Consider the following 23,899-nt stretch of genomic DNA (forward strand, 5'->3'; position numbering starts at 1 on the left):
TTGTAACTAATATGCTGTTACAAAATCTTCCGCTGAAAATAATTGATGATCTGATTCTAAATTAATTAATAACCCTTTGTTTTCAATCATGTCCTCATAATGGAGCATGATCATATGAATGTAAAACAACTTTTTTTGTTTTTGTTTTTTGTAGCAGAACTGAAGATCAATATGTCCTTTTTCCTGTAATAATGTTATTGCATTGCAATGGCCACAACTTCAAATCACTTCCATTTGAACGTAATTGTATTTTTTTTTACAATATTTATAATTAAAACAGCAGAAATGAAAGCACAGAAAACAATACAATAAAAGAATCATTAGCGGATGCTTTTGCTAACGAATAATTAAATTTTTCGAGTGAATTATCTCGGAATTGTCATTTGAAATTTACATTTCTTTCACTGACATGTTTTCCCAAATGTAGTTATGCCGTGCAGTTCATTTTAATAACAGAGCGGAGAATATTTTTGCAAGCATGAAAAATGTAGGTAAATAAATCCGCAAGAACACAGCCTTGTCGAACGCAACGGAAAGATATTAATTCATATTTCACAAGATCTAAATCTAATAACATTACAGTAAGTACGTACCAAACTCAGGGTACAAATCAAGTTATTGAAGGAAGGTTCTTTTCAATGTAGGTAACTCAATACTTGTTCAAAAACATTGCTTTTTCCCTCAAATCCATGAGAGAGTGGATGTTTCGGCTCCGACATGGACATGAGTCAGCGTCGTCACGGAAGAAAAAAAGGCTCTGTCCGAAAGGTCCAAAACGCAGGCTAGAAGTACGGTCCAGTCGGAAGTGACGTGACCTAGTGCATTTCGAGAGCGCCAATTAAACGAACATTCGAGTCCACAGCACGCAGGACTCCACATTGTAGTCTTCTTTACTAGACTTCTGCACTCGTTGTTCACTTGTTTGAAATTATGGAAGTCAAAAGTCAGCCAGATGTAGGTTGTATGTGTGTAAATGTAACTATAAGAAATTTTAAAAATGCTATGTGGTTTCTACAGTGAAAAGCAAGTGTTTCTAACGCGGGAAAAATAGTGTGTTCTTCAAGGGCACCCGCAGGATTTTTTCTCAGGGGGGCAGAATCATAGAAACTTTTATTAGTATTATTTATTTATTATAATTATTAATATTATTATTGCTATTTTACTGCTATTATTATTGTCTTTATTTTTCTTGCTGATATTATTATTATTGTTACATTACTATTACTACTACCACTACCTCTACTTATGTTTTCTTTAAATTACATATATTGATAATTTCCATATTCTGTATATCCATATACAATTTGCATAACGGTATACTTAACATTAATTTATGTAGGACAAAAAGCTGTTTGATAGTTAATCAGTTTAAAATATACTGTAAGCTTAAATGTAACCCTACTTCAAATAATAATAATAATAATAATAATAATAATAGTTGCTGTAACTTACGACCTGTAAGTCACAGAAAACATTACTTCTTGTTGTAAAATGTCTCTACAATTTCACCACTCGAATTACATTAACTCTTCCCAGAAATGTCAGGGCGGGGGAGGGATGACGTCACCACTGCCTTTTTTTGTTTTGTTTTTGTATGAATTTTCATTGTCATTTATCTTTATATGCGTACAACATACAGGATATACTTTAGTTTTTCAAACTGGCATAAGCAGTTATTTGAGACACGGTGCTGCAAATCGTAAATATCATGCAAAAAAAAATGTTATCACCGGATATGGATAAGATTTGTTGCATTCATTTATTCATGCTATTGTTCTCTATTTGCAGGCGGACAAACGAAAGAGGAGGTTATAGAGACGAACGAGAGACTCCGCCTCGTGCGTATCCGTTTGGAAGAGTCCTACGACACGGCGAAGCAGGCTCTCATAACGCTCCAAGGGAAGTACACGGACAGCAAATCCGTTAGAAACGTCTTCCAACGCTACGCCATGCTTAAGGTCATGATAAAAGTAGGTCAGGTTTCAAGTATAGTTTGGGTTTTCATGTTATAAGCGATCAAAGTTTAGGTTGAGCGACTTTTTAAACACTCTGTAGTACCATTATCTCATGTCAACAATGCGAAAGCACACTACAATGGAAATTCTTGTTTGTATATTAATGAAAATAATTGAAACGCACATTGAAGCTGATAAGTAGGCTATTGAGGAAAAAGCAAAACGATAATGAAATTATTTTTCCATTGAAAAGAAAAAGAGAATTCCTACAGGTAATTAGATGAGGGAAGGTCCCTCATGCTATCAGTGACAAGTTTTCTCTGCATAAAAGTTATGAGAACAATTATCTGCGGAATTTAATTAATTAATTAAATTTCCGGTAAAGTTCATTATTCAGGCAGTGGTTTGTAAAATAAGCAATTGCTCAGTATTCACACAAAGTTAGAAAAATTTCCATTTCACAAGTTCTCTAGATTATCGTTAACAAAGTATACTTTAAAAGATTAGGCCTACATAAATTTCAGGAAGGAAATTTATTTTTGTAAAGGTGTGTATGATGTTCTTGCGTTTACGAGTAAACAACGATGTAAACTATGTAATAAGTGTAGACAATGTAATACATGTAAAGAACATGACGTCAAGAGTTGAAGTAGCAGCAGGTGGTACAGGTGAAATAGAATACAGTTGTTGAAGAAGTGTAAGAAATACCTTATTTACGGCTACGAACCATTTTATACTATATTCTATCCCTGGAATCTGTGGAGCAAGGCCGCGCATAGCGGCAGAGAAGAGGGGAAATCGAGTGGGCGGAGCGAAGCAGAATACGCTGCTGAGAAGGCTGGTAACTGCAGTCGCTTCCCCCTCCACGTAATCCCATTTCTTCTCACGTGTTCATGGGTGGAGCCATCTCGCGTCACTACTTTCGCAGAGACTTGTTTTCGTTCGCTTGCCCCAGAGATACCCGAGACAGATTATAAGTATCTAACACAGTGTGTGAAACATTCTTATCAATGGAAAAATATGCTACTTTTGGCTTATCTCGAAGTTGAAGCTTGAAAGTAAATAAGTGAATTTTTGTTTTAAACATGAATGTTTTGAGAAAAGAAACAACGTGATTGAAATACGTCACTTTTTCTTCAAAATTAAATTAATTTTAGTGAAGTTTACGTTGCTTACATAGACTATATAAACAAATATAAGTCAATGTAATCTACGCATAGCCGACCTCCGTGGCAAAAAGGTTATCACAGCGCGCTACGCCGTCAGGAGTCCAGGGGGGGCGTTCTTTGTGAATATCCCTTCATAAATGTCATCATATTATCACCAATCCTCATCTTCGCGATTAGCCAAAATTGGCAGAAAAACGAAGCTAAATAACAAGAATCAAATCAAATCTACACACATATTACGTGACATTCTTTTTTTCTTCTTCTTCTATGACCCTATCAAGACTACAATTGTATGTCGATTTTGGTCAACGGTCTTGTTAATATGACCCCTAGCGAGTTAAGGAAGTAGATGTAGGTAGTTTTTCTGTATGGAGGCTGGAAAAAAGTTATAGTCGAAGACAGTTGCGGTGATTAGGGAGACGTGGGGGTCAGTTGCCTCCCCCCTTTTTGCCATTTTTGCCCCCTCTTTATGCTAATTCTTGTCTACCAAGAGAAAGTAAACTGTCCTTGCCCCGTTAGTTCTTGCACTCAATCGCCGCCAGTGGTTCAATACTAAACTTTCCTGCAAAACCATAAATGATGTATGCGAAAGAGGGGGGGTTGAAATCAGTTAGAAGAGCATGTAGAGAGGTCCAGAATTTAAAATAAAACCTACAAAAGGCCCTAGGAGGGTGCAAGGACTTCGGCAAACAATATACGAGTGGCCTATAAACAAAAGTTTTCAGATGATTTTTTTTATTTTTTTTTTGTTATTTTGTGTCATTTTTCTGGCAATTTTGCCTAATCGCGACGATGAGAATGAGTGATTAAATTATGACATTGATGAAGAGACACAAAGAACACCCATTCTCAGGCAGGGATTCGACCCCGGGACCCTTGACGTCCTAGCGCGCTGTTTAACCACTCCGCCATGAAGGTTGGTTCAGAGATTTTTGTTCCTTGGTCCGAAGTTTGTTTGTTTGAATTGATGTTTAGAGTCCACTTTATGCACAGATAGGCTAATCATGACTGGACCTACAGTTTAAAGTGGGATCCGAACCACTTTAAAATGTGCCTCCACCTGGTATCGAATTTGGGACCTCTTGATTACAAGGCGACGATGTTACCACTACGCCATCAGGGAGGCTCTTGGTCCGAAGTACATGTTTCGTATACCACAATATAAACATTATTACAATCACTAAACAATTAATTTATAGAATTTAGTATTATAAACTTTTAATCTACCCAGACAATTTTTAATGATATCCAATAACATACTTGCTTAATTGGAAGCACCAGAGTCCTATAAACTTGTAATAATACACAAACTATTATTTTTATTTGGCGCGAGACCCTCTGACGCCTCGGGGGAGTGTCCAAGTTCTCCTCCCTAGGGCCGGTTCTGTGCATAAGTTTTGTTTTCTTCGAAATATTCGGAATATTCTGAGAACAAGTATTGTGCATCGGGAGTTTCGGCCCAATATGAGCACATGGTGGGAAACCGATTTGTATTTTTGCAAGGTGAACATTGGTACGGACCAGTGATGCGTTTGGGTTCCAAAACTGGGGGGGGGGGGGGGGGGCAAGGTGCCAGAACTGGAAGGGTAAAGACAGTTTACTTTCCATTTGTAGATAAGGTTTAGTATATTGCGGGTGCAAAAGTGGCAAAAAGTGTGGATGAAGGGGGGGCAACTGACCCCCACGCCCATCCTAATCGCCGCCATTGGATGTGCACAATGGATGCCCTGGAGAAAAATCTACTATCCAGCAATAAATTTGGTTTGTCGGATGTTCCTGACACCAAATTGTCGACCCATCCATAATCTTCTTTTTGTGACCCTTGGGAGGAAGTTGTTGATGTTTTAAGTCAACTTTAAGCACAGTATGGCTAATCGGGACTGGACCTACAGTTTAAAGTGGAATCGGAACCACTATGAGCCTCCACCGGGAATCGAACCCGGGACCCCAGGGGGAGGAAGTTGTGTATAAGGGTGGATTGAAGAGTAAGATTTTTCTTTGTAATAGCAAAATTAAGTTGCTTTCTCGCTTGAAAAAGACAAATGTAAAATTTCTTGTCGATATCCTAATTCTAAAGCTTGCCTCAACGGCTTTAAATTGTTTAATTGTTGTTTAAATTGTTTAAATTGTTTTGGGTATACAAGACATGCACATTTTAGCGATTTGTCCAACAATACGTATGGGAACTGTGTGAGAGAAATATTTTCGAGTGTTCTTGCTCGTTTACCATGAAAGCGACTTGCTGGTTACATCTGTTGATCGACAAGCGGCAAGTGACACGCGACAGGGGGTGACACGGGTCGTTCCGGTCTGTACAGAAACTTTCACCACGCATATGCAACCATGATACGGCTGCTTATCATGTCACTTCGTTTCCAAGTGAGAAGTGTCGCTTGTAGCTTGTCAGTTGTCGCTCGTCACTTCGGTCTGAATGCTCACTAAGGGCAAATATAATCGAAATTTCATACTTTTTAGTTCCCGTAAGTATTAATCGTACAGTCACCTGTAAATAAAGTACAGCTTTGCGAACATGCGCAAATACCACAACCACAGCTCAAGATACTAAATTATATCGGCGTTCCTTGTACAGTCACCTGCAATAAAGATGGGGCACATACATCCTGAAATACTCGTTTCTCTGCAAGGCGTTATGTGTGTTGCTTAACTCTGCGGCGGTGGTAGAAGTTATCATTGAAAATTTGCTATTAAGATCCACTTATCGCCGTAAAGGTAGGCAACACACATAACGCCTTGCAGAGAAACTAATATTTCAGGATCTAGGTATTCCATTTTTTATTGCAGGTGACTGTACAACGATGTACTTCACGATGGAAGGAAGAACTTCATTTAGTTGGCGGGGGGCAATATTCCAGGCCCAATTTTCGTTACGTCAACCTATTATTTTCCTAGAGACCTGCGGCCCCTTGAAGCAGGCAAATTCAATCGGACGTCGGTGACGTCATAGCGTCGGTGATGACGTCAAGAGCAGCTGGGCCGAATGGGGAAGGGGGTGTGTGAAAAGGAAGCGAGCGAGAATTTCGAAGCCTCTGGGCGAGAATGAGTAGTGAATTTCCAGCTGAAGCCGAGGCACGGATAGTTCTGAGACGAAAGCTTTTGAGAAGTCTTAGAGGAGCCGTTCGCTTACTTTGAATTCGAAGAAAATTGAATTCGATTTCGTCACCTTTGTAACAGGGTAGAAACATTGTAATGAAATAAGTTCAAGAAGTTTTGTGCACGTGAAAAGTCCCCACTAAATTAAATGACTGGTTTTAGGGATTTTGTAATATCCACAGCACGGGGTAAAAATTATCGGGCAGCGGTACAAGAAATTTCCCACAATAGAAATGTTCAAATAATAGGGGGGAACTCCCCGGAGCAGCCCTCCTCCACCAGCATACATTCGAGGGTATGCGTTTAGGCCGTGGTGCCTTAAGATAAACCAGGACGTCTTATGGTCCAAATATTGGTTCCACCATTTTACTTTGCAAATATATTTATAATTTCCAAAGAAAGGGGGAAAACAGAAGTTTTCTTTACATGCATACAAACAAATATGTTTGATCCATTGATTGTTCCGGTGCTCCAGTACAATTTCGGTTTACATTTTGTCTTACGTTTTACATTTAATGCATGTGTTATTGTAATTACATAATGCGATTTGTAAACATGATATACAGGGTGGCTATAAAGTCTCGAACCATAGAAGAAATGACACAGAGCACATGTTCCTACTAAAGAACGTGATCCGCAGGTCCGCCACCATTCTCAACGCACTTCTGGAGACGTTTTACAAGACTTCTTTGAATTGTCTTTAACATACGTGCTTCCAGAGCAGCAATTGCAGTGGTTATTCTTTCCTGGAGATGTTCCAGATCCCGAATTTTTACTGCATACACCTCAGTTTTCACAAACCCCCATATGGCAAAATCCATAGGGTTCAGGTCGGTTGACCTTGCTGCCCATTCCACATGGCCCCTTCTCCCAATCCACTGTCCGGGAAACATGTCATCCAACCAGTGGCGTACGAAACCTGCATAATGAGGTGGAGCCCCATCTTGCATAAACCACTCTGGATAGCCACCGAGAATATCAAGATCTGGTACCATTTCATTGCCCAACATACTGAGGTAATTTTCTCCTGTGACTGTTGATTCAAAGAAGAATGGACCAACAATCTTATCGTCCCATAAACAAACCATACCATCACTTTTGGAGAGCCTTGCATTTTACTGTCGGTGAACCAGTTTGGGTTCGTTTGCGACCAGTACCTTAAATTTTGTTTGTTCACCTCCCCAGAAACGTAAAAATTTGCCTCGTCTGAGAACATCACATGTAATCAAACAAATACAAGAATATAGTCATTTCTCCTACGGTTCCAGACTTTATAGCCACCCTGTAAATTTTATACAGAACTGAATAGTATATACTATTAATAATAGTGTAATATATATATATATATAATACAGTAATACAGTAGAATAGTTATTCGTAAAGAGAAGAAAATAAATACATTACAGTAAGCACTGGCATCTATGACAGTTGACAGTGGGTGATACTTTTGTTAGAATATTTAATCAGTTAACTGAACATTAACATGCTTATTTTAAATATACATGTATGTACTGTGTATACATCCATACATTTTTGTTGATATCGTGATTGTTCCGGTTCTCCGGTACAATTTATGTTGGTGATACTGTAGTGATGTTAGTTAATTAATTACTGAAACGTTAACATAAATTTAACTAGCCAATATTCACAACTACTTATGGTATGCAACGTACAGTGCTGTGCAACATGTTACAAATTAGTAAGATATAAAATGCAAAGGCAAGTACCATAAGGTAAGAAATACATTCTCGTATGTTCATATAATAGAGAATATGTGCGTAAGTTATATATATTTTGATTTTTTGATTTGATTTGACTTAGTTTATTTTACTTCGCGTTTTGTTCCTCTCGGCTAATTTGCGAAGATGGGGATGAGTGATGAAATGATGAAATTGATGAATGGACATTCACAAACAACAAAGCCCGACCGGGATTCGAACCGGGGACACTTGGCGTCGCAGCGCGATGTGCTAACCACTCGGCCACAGGGTCGGGGCCTATATATATATATATATACAGGGTTTGTCCGGAAACTAATAGGACTGAGTCGATTTTAAAAAAATTATTGAGCCAATCGTTACAATTCTTTAAAAACTTTCAAAGTAGTCTCCTTCTGCGTCGATACAGCGCTGCCAGCGCGATTTCCAATCATTGAAGGCGGCACGGAAGGCATTCTCCGGAATAGCCTTTAGAGCCGCGGTGCAAGATGCTTGGATCCCCTCTGTCGTCTCAAAAGATTGCCTCTTTGTCTCGGGATCATACTCAAAGATCCATGACTCGTCACCTGTGATAACGTTATCCAAAAATTGGGGGTCACTTTCACACATGTTCAAATTTTCTTGGCACACTTCCACTCGCCGCAACTTGGTCGTCAGTAAGCACTTTTGGGACCATCTTCGCGCACACCTTGCGCATGTTCAAATGCTCCGTCACAATGTCATGAACCACAGATTTAGGTAAATTTAACATCTGGGCAATTAAGCGAATACTCAGTCGACGGTCTGAGTTCAAAACTTCGCGTACACGAGTCACATTGTCGGTGTTTGTCGAAGTCGAAGGTCTTCCAGCACGGTCTTCATCGGCGACCTCTTCCCGGCCCTCCGAAAAGGCCTTGTGCCACCGAAACACACCACTTCTTGCTTAAGTATCATCTGGGTAAGCCTGCTTGATCATATCAAACGTCTCTGTCGCAGATTTACCGAGTTTCACACAGAATTTAATCGCGTACCTCTGCTCTAACGAACGCTGCATTTTCGGCTTGCACCACTCACAGAAACACGTCGCGCGAAAAAGCCTGTCCTGACTCTCCGGGTGCTCGGAGACAACTGACTAGCTGCTTGTAGGTTAGGTAGGAACCCCCTCTACCGAATACAGTCAGTGCGCGCGCGCTCCGAAGTACAGTCGCGGCGAAAAAAAATCAGTCCTATTACTTTCCGGACAAACCCTGTATATGTATATATATATATATATATATATATATATATATATATATATAGAGAGAGAGAGAGAGAGAGAGAGAGAGAGAGACAGAGAGAGAGAGAGAGAGAGAGAGAGAGAGAGAGAGAGACGGTTCAAATCCAAGAACTTTTCTAACGTTGGAAGCGGCCCCGGCGCCCACCCAGTGTCGAATAACAGGGGTACCTGGGGGAAACCCTGGGGGATAAAGGCGGTCAGGGGCGTGATGCTGATCACATCACCCCCACTCACGACCGGATCAAGAAAGTGTGGGGCATTACCCCCTATACGCCTTCATGGCGTGGTGCTAAGCACAGGGGAGAACTTTACTTTTTTTTACAGATAATGTAAACCCAACCTCAGAGTAACACATAATCCATCACAGGTTGCACTGAGCCTTATTCCATATGACCACCCTGCACGTCCACACAATACTCCCAGCGACGCACCGCTGCACGAAACACCTTTTCTAGCATTGTACAATGTTGTTGTTTGTTGTTGGAGGCCCTATATATAGTAAGGCTGAGCCGAGACCGATACATTATGTATCGGTTGAAATTTTCCCACAGATACCTTCCGATACAATCTTTCTTTGATTCCTTGTGGCATATTGTAAGAAGTTCCGCTTGTTGTATTTCCGAGAATGACTGAACAAACTCCCACCCCCTGGGAAGCAGATGATTGACAAGATCAAACGCCTAAGCAAAGCGAAAGCTTTGGATCAAGCTACGACCAAACTTCTCGAAGCCATGTAACTACCTCGTAAAGACTGTGCGGATATAAAATAAATAATTTGTTTCCAATTCTTGCTCGCAAACTCGTGCGGTAAGAAGATGGACAGTATCGCTACCATGCTGAGCTGTTTCCGGACCACATGATTGCCGAGTTCTTGGGAAAGACAAGTGAAAGTCGATGTGGAATTCGTTTTATCTTACATTCAAGCGGGGGGGGGGGGGGTGCGGATTCAAAAAGTTATTCTTGCTCTCTTCCCTTCTGTGTAAGTCTTTTATATGACTGTTGGTATCGGCCGATACCACAGCGACTTGTATTTATTGCAAATAACAGTGAATGATGGACATTATATCATAAAAAGGCCATATTTTTATAACTGTATTTATATATATATATATATATATATATATATATATATATATATATATTACGTCGCTTTTCTCCCTCTCCAGGTTAACCCAAACGACAAGAATGAGTAGTGTTCATGAAATGAAGAAACGGGACACACGAATTTAGGGAAACACATGACTCTGCATTAAACTACATATCGTAACGATCCGTAGTACATTCAATTATTATGGACAACGAACTCCAACTTCCAGTCATTCAACGTTCCAATCAGGAAATATTCAGAAACATCACAGGAATGCAGTGTCAGACAGCACTGAAGCTCTTCCTGGTCATCAGCGGTATAAACATGTAAACGGACGAAATCCAGGAAGAGGCTAGAGTCCTGACTGTGCATTTCTTTAGTAAATTGAATTGCAAAAAATTTCTGGGAGGCAGAGAGTTCAGGGTCAGTTCGAATTCAGGGATTGAGGAGCAAGTTACGATTGAATAGAGAGAGAGGAGGAGGTTCTAGGGAGAGTTTGTTAACGCAAGTCGCAAGTCAGACTCTACGTACAGTAACAAGCATAACCTCTCCCAGTATATCTTCAGTTGGAGTACAGAGACATTATATCCTTACATTACCCATGCTGATTCAGTCTTTAGGGGTGTGAAACTCAAGTGTCATGTGTTGTCATTCAAGTGTGTAAATTTAGTACCTCTAGCGCCTTACCACCTTGGTCACCACGAGCAAATAGTGCTTTATCATCAAGGATGAATGATGCTTAGTGAGCTACATTCCCAAAAGATCCCCCCCATACCTAAGGGTATGAGACGATATCTCCTCAACCCCTGATTCTAAAGTCAGAAAACAATAACCAATCTATGCAGAAGATCATAAGCTATGAATTAGGTTCAGTGACTTTAGGACGTAAAGTACATAGTTTCTTACATAGTTGCTGTTTTTTTGTATCAGAAACCCGAAGGTCCCAGGTTCAGATGTCCCTTGAGTTGCAATAGCACTCTTCATCATTCATACTCGCTTGGCGATTAATCCTCATGCGAGAGGTTGTACCTGGATAGCATAGAATGGCAAATGAACACACAATACACTCTAATTTGGACTTTAGGTCTCCCTAAGATTCTTTCGGCATGATGTTAGGAAAATACCTGTTTCATCTAGAAGCTGAAGTTATCAGAATCCTCGAGAAATGGAAGAAGAATATAGGCTCGTTTTTACTGGCGCCGAAGCGTAGGTAGAGAGAATCAACACCACTACCTTGGTGTCAGACCTGCATCAGGCCTTCAGACCGACGTGCGAAGAAAGACCACTCTCTCTCTAGTAGTGTCTATAATGCTCTGCTCACTGATCTCAACTGATTCCCCTCTATCAGGATACACACTATTTATCCTCCAAGGATTGCTGTTGTAAATACCAGGTCGATGCACAGCGTTACTTCCTCGAAGTTGTTTGTTACCTGGTGCCCTACTAAAATTGATGAAACACCTTTACTCAGCAATACTTGGAGTTCCTAGCGACTGCTTCCTGGCTGTGATTCTGATAGACAAGAATCGAGAGTAATTACCTTTGTGGTCATAATAAAATATGAAATTCTATAGAATTGATAGGATATGCCTAAAATTGACCCAATCTTTAGCGTGTATTATTGGAATAGTGCTGTATTTTTTAAATTTTTTTGCAGAGGAAAAATCACGATTTTGGAAATCCCCATGATACCTTACACCATGTAATATGCACAGATCTCGAAATGCACATCACAGATATGCAACAGTCCTCATATACACGGATGATGCATTCAAAAGAATTACCTGGGATAAAAGTTTTATTTTTCTTGTTTCGTTTCTCCTTTCTGCCTGGGGAAAGCAACAGAAACACGGGGATTGGGTATTTCAGATGGTGAGAGGAGAAGAATTAGCTAAGTGTATATTTTCTTCCGCTTTCGACACCTAAAATTACACTAAGGGGATTTTTCGGTAAATCTGGACACACACTATATAGGGGAAAATGGGGTAGCCCCGGACATATTCAGACAGTGATGTGCTTCTTGGTAAGAAGATGCAAAATTGTTTTAAAACAAGCCTGAAATATTTATTTGGAATGTGATCTTTATTGACAAAGCAAAGTTATCGATAGAAATTCAAAAAGAAGTACATAAACAAATGACAATACAGATCTCTACATTTTACATATTTTCACATATTGGCGGGTACCACCGGACACTTAAGATAATTGAAAAAAAATCATATTCTACACTTGGAAGGAACAATAAGAACACCTACCCAGGAAGTTTACAGTGATCACATATGTAGTGGATATGAGTTGATTCGATATCGGTGCAGTTGTCATGGGCCCAGCCATCGCAGGATTGACACTGAATCCAGCCTTCATTGAACGTTTCACCGCAAATGATGCATTCAGTTGTGCTATCCTGTTCGTCTGGTCGTATGTCCTCTTTGTTATTGTCACAAGCAAGCTGATCGTGGCCCATTAGCTTCTTGCGTCCTTTCTTTGCTAGTACATGTGTTGAGGTCACTTTTCTTTCAAGTTGCTTCTTATATGCTGAAGATGTTAGTATCTCACTCACTGCAGTTCTTCTTGTTCGTGACGCTAAACGTCGCTTACAATTTTCTGGTAATGGTGATAACTTTTCAATAATGGAGAGCCCTTTGCTAGTTGATGGACGAGGAGATTCAGGTTCTTCGGTGACATGTAGAGAACGTGGATCCACTGCAGACGACGGAGAAGAAGCAGCCCTCGTTGCCTCCACCGCTGCTGAAGTTGAAGGTTCTGGGTCTTCACAGGTTTGTGGAGTGTAACATCTTTCAACGCGAGTCACGTTTGCGGGCAGGTAGTCAATGTCTGTGAATATATTACGGTTGAATGGATATATTCCAGTGCACGAAAATCCATTGAGAGCAATGTCCATGCGACACACCTTAAAGATGCCTCTGCAACAAGGTGTGCTACATCATAATCGGTTATCTTTACTCCAGCATTCTTGCGCATCCACTTCGAACAAGCTGCATTGTATGCTCCTTTAAACAGTTTCATAAAAGACCTGTCAAGGGGCTGAGTCTTGTGCGTGGTATGTGGAGGAGTACTGAGCATATGAATACTGTGATCCCTCGCATATTGGATCACTTTCAAATCCTTATGACTGCAATGTCCGTCAACAAGTAGCAGAACTGGAACGCTATCACACAGTGTCAAGAACTGCTACATTTTGTCCGGTGTTACCCTCCAATTGCCTGTCCGGCGCTACCCGACACGTACCATTCGACAATAACATGCCTCATACTATCACACAGTCAAATATATACTTGCGGTTTCACACACGATTTGTTCAAACCCTAACCAGTACACTGACAACTATTTGTGTTTCATTTACTTAACTTTATAATAGCAATGACCTTCCTTAAGTTACTTCGGGACGAACACCGCATACGCAGAAACAGAGCGGCTTGCAGTACGTCCGCTATTCTTCACCGACCAACTCCTACTACTTGCACGTGCAGGGGAGAACAAAGTCCTTTCTTTTTCTGCTGATATAGTATTGCTAGCTCATACCGCAGTTTCGGAACTCACACTGTCCGATGGTACCCGATGTCCGGGGCTACCCGATTTTACCCTACGCCCCTGTCTCGTACCCATCAATACTATAAAACAGTGAGATAAAATGGCGTTTTTCTTTCCCGACCCTAATCAGGGGGTCTGCGCACGCCTATGCAATACAATAACTGTGCATTTCAGTATAGTAACTATAAAATGGAAAAGAATTAATGGAAAATAGTTGTGTTGGCTATTTACTCGGTCTGTGAATCCAATAGCATGATAATAACAATAACAACAATAATACTGAATTTCGAATAAAATTTATTTAATTAGGTTATTATATTAGTGTATAATAACAATTGTAACCGTTGTAATTATTATTCTTATTTATCTTACTGTTGTAATCGAAGTATTTCAATGTTTATAATTAAAGAAGGTTCATTTCAACCTGCAGAAAAGTCTTATCAAAAACGGAACTATTGGTAGAAGTTCAACATTGCCTTGGAAAATATTATTGAGTTGATTGTATGAGTTGGTGTTTTAAGTCCACATTATGCACAGAAAGGCTAATCAAGACTGGACCTACAGTTTAAAGTGGGATCCGAACCACCAGAAATCGAACCCGCGACCCCTTGATTACAAGGCAACGACGCTACCACTGCGCCATCGCGAAGGCTTTGAAAAATATTGGTATTATAGAGCAACCACAAGGAAAACCTTTAACGAAAAGTCCCGTGGTTTCACAATAGTATTGTCCTGTCCCATATGTCTGCACTGCATCCGAAAGATCCAGGAACTTCCTAATTTTTTCGAGGTACCTTTGTTTCTGTATCTCACTTTAACATTTTTAAGTGATCCAATTCGTATCCGATCTTTTATAAAAAAATAAACTCGAAGACAATCTGTATTCCACTTGTTTTCATTGGGAACTTGGCCAAACCGGAAGTTCCATCCCCGCCTTCGATAATCGAATGGTCAGATCGATTTTTTTGGTTTACCCAGGAACATCCCCCATAAGAAAAATGGCTAATTTATAAAAATAAAATTGTTGCAAAATGCTACAAAATTCATGAAAGAAATCAATAGAGACCAACAGTGGATCAGGGAACTGGTATTTTCAAGATACATTTTTTGTTACAATTAGTGTTAATAATAATAATAATGTGTAATTAACTTCACATCAAAAGGAAATTAGATTTTCTTGTAAATATATAATACTAGCTGATTGCCCGGCGTTGCCCGGGTATTTATTCATCTCAATCTTCTATTAGACAGGAAAATAATGAATTCTTACTATAGGGTAAAATTAAGTTGGTGGTGAAAGGCATTGGAAGTGTCACTATTCATCTTAGCGACCCCGAAAACTATGGATTCCACACTAATATCGGTCGTTTTCGATATTTTTACATGTGACATTGTGTACACCCCTATGGGTGTCAAAGGTGTCTTGGAGTTGAACGGCATTGCGAGTGTCACTATTCATCTTAGCGAACCCGAAAAATATAGATTCAACACTAATATCGGTGGTTTTACATGCCATCCCCTTCCACCCCATTCCTAGGAGTGCCAGAAGTGTCTTGGAGTTGAACGGCATTGGGAGTGTCACTATTCATCTTAGCGACCCTGAAAACTATGGATTCTACACTAATATCGGTCGTTTTCGATTATTTTTACATGTCACCTCCGTCCCACCCCGCCCCTAGGGGTTCCAAGGGTGTCTTGGAGTTGAACGGCATTGGGAGTGTCACTATCCATCTTAGCGACCCCAAAAACTATGGTTTTGTCACTAATATCGGTCGTTTTCGATTATTTTTTCGTCTCACCCCTTCCCACCCCTACCTCTAGGGGTGCAAGGGGTACCCCCCACAGTATTTCTTTCCAGATTACAAGTGATACGTGTACCAAGTTTGGTTGAAATCGCTCCAGGCGTTCGAGAGTTATGCCGGAACAAACACACACACATACATTCTTTTTTATCAACGGGTGAGCAAAAGGTAACTGTGCACCTACACAAAGCTACAAACGCAGAGAAAAACTTCCCTTTCTTTATTGGTACATAAGGACATGGACAGTTGGTTAGTAAGACACTCATTGTTGTGAGTCACTCATTGTTGGTTCTTCAGTTATTTCTTTGGAGCGTGATCTTGCAAAGCGGAATTGTTGTCAGTCACTTATTGTTTTTTTCTTCAGTTGTTACGTCGGAGCGTGATCTTGTGAAGCGCGGAACTGCATTAGAAATGGTTTTGTTACTCGAGGCTCATGTCTTTTTGGTGGAACAGGTCTTTCGACGTGGAGGTAAATATACAGAAGAAGTGCGAAATAAGTTTATGGAAAGGTTTCCTGATACAGATCCACCACATCGTAATGCAGTGCGGCGGTTGATCGATTAATTTCGCAGAACGGGATCAGTGAAGAATGCGCTGAAATCAGGCAGGTCACGAGTTCTAACACAGGACAAATTACAGGATATTTCGATTAGAATAGAGCAGAGCCCAAAGATGTCAATTCGTAAATTGTCACAGCAAGTGAGTGTGTCGTACGGCAGCGCAAGAACCGCACTGAAAAGCACTTACATTTACACCCCTACAAAATAACAGTAGTGCAAAATCTGCAAGAAAGGGACCACGACAAGCGTGTTGAGTATTGTCATTGGTTCAGAGACTTTATTGCTGTTACCTTGACTTGACACGTCCAGATTTTTATCTGTCGGGAGCACTGAAAAACTGCGTTAACAAAGACTATCCCAACTATCTGGATCAACTAAGGAGAGCCATTACAACATTCATCAGGAACATCACACCATTGGAACTGTCAAGGGGTTTTGCAAACAAAATAAAGCGTGTCAATGCATGCCTAGATGCACATGGAGAACATTTTCAACATTTACTGTAGCAGGTATGTAGCATGTAGCATGTAAGAATGTGTGAACAGTAGGAACACAGTTACCTTAAGTGAACAGTAACCTTTTGCTCACCCGTTATAATAATATATATAGATTAACTAACATTAATGGAAATACTACCATAACTAAGTTGCAAACAAAATATAATGTAGAGCCTAATATCAAAAAATGCTAAAAATGGATGTATGTCTGTGGATGTAAATAAGCCATTAAAGATATGTACTTACATACACAAAACATCGAGTGACACATATTTCATACCCAAACTAACTATATATGTCCATGTACAGCCATGGACACATCTGGGTTGTAACAAGCTTTTTTAGTCTTATTTACTTTCAATGGGTTTGTTAAAACTCAGTTTATACATGCATACAAACAATATATTTTACCGCTTATTATTATTATAATAATAATAATTATTATTATTATTATTATTATACAAATCATAAAATTGATATTGAAAATACTTTGGCATTGTTGACAAGTTCAGACTTGAGTCCAAAGCAAAAACTTTAATTCCCACACTAAGTAGCCAAACTAAGAAGAGAGATCAGCATTCTTGAAAAAGAACCTCAAACTTAGGAAAAGTTTGCAAAGTATAGGGCTGACTACAAAGTAATGATGATAATAATAATAAATAAGGACATACCTGAATCGCATTACGATGAAGCAATTTTGTCTCCCCAAATGTGTGCACTCTTAGGCCTATGCCTAAATCTGTGCCTACTCAGTGGATGTAACTTCAGGTAAAGCATAGAGATAATCAAAATTTCTTAATGTATACTAATTTGCCATTTCTCTTTGCAGAATTGGCTTGTGAAATGTTCTAGGAACATAAAACAAACTGTCGGCAAGGGAATAAAAATTACTTCCGAACATTAACTATTGTATTAATTTTCTGTATCATTTTTAATTCTTCTGAATATGTAGTAAACAGTCACCTATATTAGAGTCTAGAGTGCCTTGGCATTAAGTTGATCTTCTTACTGACATTTCTTCAAAATTATTAAATCTTCTTATTTATATTGTGTAAGTATTTCCTTCTCTTTGCAGGAAGTAATTACCCTAGAAACGCAATATTGGAAGCTTGTTGAGATTCCAAAACAAGAAAAACATGAAACTGTGCCATCGTTTGTCCTGCGTGCATGTTCTATCATGGAGAAAACGCAAAAGACTGGTGAAGGGGTCAAAACTTCTACAAGACTAGCTGATGAAGGAGATAAGAAAAGGGAAAGAATAGAAAGATTAGAAAGTATGTATTTTAACCCCATTTTTTTTAATTTTAGAGTACAATGAAGAACAGTACAGATGAAAAGTAACAAATCTAAACATACAAGGGATACTCATTTCAAAGTGGGACTTATGATTTTTCAGAATAACAGAACACATTTGAATATGTAGAAATTACTTTTACTCTTCGATGTAGTCCTCCTCTACACTAATTAAATTACCCCAGCGTTTCACCAGCTCTTTGATACCAACAGTGTAGAAAGATTTCTCAGTACTCCAGAGTCGTAATTGGACTGTAGTGTGCAAACTGTGTGGTGCACAGTATGTGGGCATGCATTGTCTTGCAGCAATAGGGTGTATTATTTATCAAACCAGGTCATTCATTCTTGAGAGCATGACACAGATATTTGAAAATCTGACAGTAGTAAACACTGTTAATTGCACCACTTTTGTCCCCCCAAAAAATGCTGACCATAACTTAGCCTGCTCAAAACTTTTTCAGATGTGCAGTCCACATGCTTCCACCGTTTTGATTAGCGCTTTTGATTCCAGCATTTTTTAAATGAAGCACTCACGTTTCTTTGCAGATGACCAATAGTTGACGATCTGATTGAGGAAGGACTGGTCTTCCCTGTCAAAATGTTCCTTTGAAATCCTCTGTGCTGGGCGAAGACAGAAAGTGAAGTGCCCTAACTTTGTGGGACTGAAGGCATTCATGGATGATTGCATTGAAGGTTCTCATAGAAAGATGAATCTCTTCCTTGCATTGGCAACATTTTATCCACCGATTTTCAAGAATCAGGCATTCCACTCACTTAATGTTCACTGGAACGACATCAGTGTGCTTCGAGCCACCTCAGCCACTGTTTGAACCATTCAAATGTTTTACAGAGGCTTTCAGTCCTATCACTGTACTGTGCATGAAGTCTTCATTGAACTTCTATCGGTTTTATACCTTTATTTACAATAAATGTCATCACAGACAAAACACTTTGCACTCAAAGGCTTCTCTGTCATCTTGTTTAACAAGTGACTCACGTTGTGAGTCCATGTGGTAATAGTAGACACATATATCTCTTATAATTAAAGTCTTATGTATACTTCTAGGTGTGTTCTCTTATTCTGAAAAACTGAAAGTCCTGGTTTGACATGAATGACCATATGCATTGTGTGTGTATGCATTTGTATGTTTGTGTGTGTTGGGGGTGGTTAATAATCAAAAAGTTGGCAAGCAAGGAGTTCACAATCAAGGGGTTCTTAGTCTGATTGATGGTGGAGAAACATTGTTCATTCATTCGTCAAAATTATGAAAATGTAGAACAGTATATTGCATAACATTACTTAATATACAGTACTTCTGTCATCTTAATTTATTGAAATTTAAAATACTAGTAAAATAGATAAAGTCATAAAAAAAATATTTTTAAGTAACATCAAATAATTATTATTATTTTACACAAGAATTTAATTGGTACATCTTTCTATTATGTTCAGCTATGTCCTCTTGCATATTTAAAATTAATTATTAAGAATTTATAATTGATGTAGAGCAATTGTGTTTCAAATTGTACTATACTAGTTACACAGGAGTTACATAGGATATGCAAAAATACCAGCCAATATGCTGTGTCCAGCAAATGTTACATGATAGGCCATGTCTATGAATTGTATCAAATTCAGTAACTTCAAATTAGTAAGAACACACACTTCATATATGTTCAAAAAAAAAGTTTAAATTTGTTCCCTAGTTTTATGCTGTAACCGCTAGTTATTTTAATAGTTATCAAATAACAGAAACTGTAGGTATGTACTGTACATTTGAATCACTACAAAAAGAGCTAATAGGTATAAAGACTTTATTGAAAAGTAAAAATAAAAATCCACACTGCTCATTTAAATTTTAGTAAATGAAAATGTACAAGGTATGTTCAAAAAAAAGATTGGATTGTTGGAATAGCAACTTTACCCGAACATGTACATCTTATTCATGTTTGTCCCCTTCAAAGTACTGTCCTTGGCTGGCGACACACCACTCCCAATGTTTCTTCCAGCTTTGAAACGCCTCCTGGAATGTTTCTTCCGGAATGCTCTTTAGGTCCCTCGTACATTTTTGTTTGATGTCATCAATGTGTCAAACCAACGACCTTTCAATGTCGATTTCAATTTTGGAAAGAGGAAAAAGTCTGCCGGAGCCAAATGGACGCTGAGGAATCACCGTCGTCCTGTTTTTGGCCAAAAATTCAGTCACAAGTAGAGTGGTGTGAACCCGTGCATTGTCGTGGTGTAGCGTCCAGTTTTGGTTCCGCCAAAGCTCAGGCCTTTTCTGCATCACTGTGTGTCTTAACCTCTTCATAACCTCCACATAAAATTCCATGTTGACTGTTTGTCCTCGTAGGACGTATTCGTAACGAACTATTCCTTGCCAATCGAAAAAAGGTTGATGTGAACATCGTCTGTTGACGATCTTCGTCCGTCGAAGTTCTCCCACGTTGCTCCTGCAAATCTTTCATTTTTCACACAGTCACACAGCCACTGTCCCACTGACCGCTGCAGACTCTGACACGTGTTGCTCGCGTGCGCGAAAGGCTTGCACTGAGCTCTGGGCCTTGTTGCAATGTACTTCACAAAGATGCCGCTAGATGGCGCAACTGTGTTCATTTCATTCCATCAAGTAGTTTGTGCGTAGTGCACTCAATCCGGTCTTTTTCTGAACACACCTTGTGGAATTTTATTCATTTTAGAATACTAATAATTCCTATAGAATATTTTATTTTTGTTAATTTCATGTGCATTCATTGTTTCAGATATGACCATTGCCCAGATAGAAGCAGAAAATACTCAGATGACCAATGACTTATATCGACTTCTGAAAAAATACACTGGGCTTAGAAATCTCATAAGGGAACTCAAGGTAATTTTAACATAAATCATATCCTCATAATTTGGCATAAAATTATTCAGAATGGGAGTAAATTCTATTACACTTTATAATTGCAGCGCTTGGGTGTAAAACATGGTAAGTGACATTTTCGTCATTTTTGAGTTACAAAGTAACATGTGCCATCCTTCAATATTCAAGTGAAATTGCCATGTCATACAATTTGCATTAGACTCAGTGAAGCTTTCTGAAATTGGTAAACACAACACAAAAACAATTCATCTACAGTATAGCTTCAAATAACATTTTTCTTAATAAACTCCGAAAGGATCTAAATGCCATTTACCTTATCTTACACCTGAGCCCTTCAATTATTATACCTAGTCTTACCATAAATACTGTCACAAAGTTTTAAGTAAATTGACACAAAATGCTGAGAGATATTTTAATATCCTAATAACATTACTGAAATGGATGCATGACAAATCAAAATCACAAATTAATATTCATACTGGCCGCCCTTAGCACGCACACATTCCGTAAGTCTTTGTGGCCACGCATCAATTGAATTACGCAACACATCGACTGGAAAATGAGCAACTGCCTTCAGAAGAGACCGACCGCTTTAAACTTTCAATATTGGGATGTCTCTTCTTACAAGCCATCTCCTGAAGCTTGGACCACAATTTGTAGTCCAAAGGGTATAGGTCCGGACTTGCAGAAGGCCAATCTGAAGTGGAAATGAAGTCTGGAACATTTCTTATGAGGGCACGCTCCATTTCTGTGAAAAAGGGGTCAAAACATCAGCCAAAGTGTACCAGCAGACAGTGCTTGAGAGACTAGTCAAGAATCTCAACAACACCCTCTCCCATGGGCAGAACTGGAGCGTCTAGCAGGATTCAGCCCCAGCATATGAGGTCCGAACAACACAGCAGTGGCTGGAGGCAAATGTACCAGACTTCATTTCCACTTCGGATTGGCCTTCTGCAAGTCCGAACCTATACCCTTTGGACTACAAATTGTGGTCCAAGCTTCAGGAGATGGCTTGTAAGAAGAGACATCCCAATATTGAAAGTTTAAAGCGGTCTTTTCTGAAGGAAGTTGCTCATTTTCCAGTCGATGTGTTGCGTAATTCAATTGATGTGTGGCCACAAAGACTTACAGAATGTGTGCGTGCTAAGCGTGGCCATTTTGAATAATGATTTGTGATTTTGATTTGTCATGCATCCATTTCAGTAATGTTATTAGGATATTACAATATATCTCAGCATTTTGTGTCAATTTACTTAAAACTTTGTGACAGTATTTATGGTAGGACTAGGTACTTTTCTCAACATTTGCATACCCCCACTCTATTTCCTTGCAAATATCTTAAAATTTAATTTTCTTTCTTCCTTCCCTGACTAATAACTTACCACAGACAGATCAAAATTCATATTAATGGATGTTAATGAAACTATAATTACCTCAGACTCAGTGGTGTCCAATACATAAACTGCAAAACCCCGCAGTGTGGGGGAAGGCAGGGGGGGGGGGGTATTTTTCAGTTAGTTTTCAGTTAACAACTTCTTATGTGTTCCGTACCACAAACTAAATATTCATTCTTTCTAACCGCGAGTATTTCTTCCCTGCCAGAGACTGGATATCCATGGGATATCCACAATATCCATGGATCTGATCTGGACACTGTCGATATCCTATGGACGTCCTTTGGAGATTTGTGTTGTACGGGAATGTAGGTTTAGAAGCATACTATTATAAAATGCCAACTTGTGAATAAATATGTCCTACCTCATGGTTTATAGAATTTGCAACTCATTCAACAATTGCAGCTTTCCCAATACATGGTATTCAAGATAAATGTGTAGACATGTTTTATTGATCATACTTCTCAAACTCAAACTAATAATAATAATAATTCCTTTATTTAGCGGGCGAGGTTCAGCCGTAGGCTGCTCTACCACCTAACCCTTGTCATGAGCTACATAAGAAAATATAAGTATATATGATATAATATGATAATATATGAGTACAGATGGAAAGCTTGATTACACTAAAGAGAAATAAAAAATTCACATTACCTACAATTACGAATATTCTCATTTCAGTAATATTAGTCATAGGATTATATAAATGTGAAAGAACAAGAAAATATTAAAAAAGAAAAAAAAATACAAATGTGAAAAGAAAAAAATGTAAATGTTAACATAAGGTTGCATTTAAGTAAATAATAATAATAATAATAATTTGAAGATATTAATAAAATTTCAATAGTTACAGTTATAGAATATGAGTGTTTTGTCGTTTGTTGAGTGCCAGTTCATTTCTAGTATGTGCTACTGTTCTGCTGCTGTTCCTGTAGAAGCATTTCTTTCAATTTAATTTTGAAACTCTTATTGAGTTTCATGGATTTAACATTTGTTGGTAGTGCATTCCATGCTTTCGGGGCAGATATAGAAAAGGATGAGGTATATAGCGTAGTCGAATGGTGAGGAATGTCAAGTTCGTTGTGACGACGTGTCCCGTGTCTGTGAATTGTGTTGCGATTACATAATTTTTCAAATAAGGACGCGGGTTTACGTTCAGTTTGCAGATCATGAATGAAAGATAGATAGTGTAGTAGCCTCCTGTTGGCCATTGTTAAAATATTATTTCTGTTTAAGATGGGAAGGATGTGATCGCGTTTATCCAGGCCAAAAGTATATCTGATGCATGCATTTTGTGCGATTTGAATTTTTCTGGTGAGTTTTTTCGCAAGTTTGGACCCATACACAGTGTCACAATAATCAAATAGTGGAAAAATTAAAGATTGAACTAGTCTAAGTTTACATTCTGCAGGTACTTACTACATGCACATTTATATATCTTTATACTTCAAATCTTACTTTATACTAATTCAAATATGGTAATGGTAATGTATTTTCTTTTCTATTACAGTCAGAGTACATGAGTTCCAAAATATATCCTATCTTTCCACGTTACACATTGCTAAAAGACATGATCAAGGATGTCACTCATGATCCTGACTACATGGAAGTGTGTCATGAAGTTGATGTAGTTTAA

At 38.8% G+C, this 23,899-nt stretch overlaps 1 protein-coding gene across 1 annotated transcript in view; it reads left to right on the forward strand.

Moving 5' to 3' along the window:
• Window positions 1-23,899, forward strand: part of LOC145995098 (uncharacterized) — a 40,481-nt gene extending 16,582 nt beyond the window's left edge. The window contains exons 3-6 of the mRNA XM_083131633.1: window positions 1,789-1,970; window positions 17,782-17,980; window positions 20,763-20,869; window positions 23,774-23,899. Of these exons, the coding sequence (XP_082987759.1) occupies window positions 1,789-1,970; window positions 17,782-17,980; window positions 20,763-20,869; window positions 23,774-23,899 (614 nt within the window). The remainder of the gene's footprint in view (window positions 1-1,788; window positions 1,971-17,781; window positions 17,981-20,762; window positions 20,870-23,773) is intronic.

Source organism: Lepisma saccharinum, chromosome 11, assembly GCF_977018435.1.
Source record: "Lepisma saccharinum chromosome 11, izLepSacc3.1, whole genome shotgun sequence".
In the NCBI taxonomy this organism is placed as follows: domain Eukaryota; kingdom Metazoa; phylum Arthropoda; class Insecta; order Zygentoma; family Lepismatidae; genus Lepisma; species Lepisma saccharinum.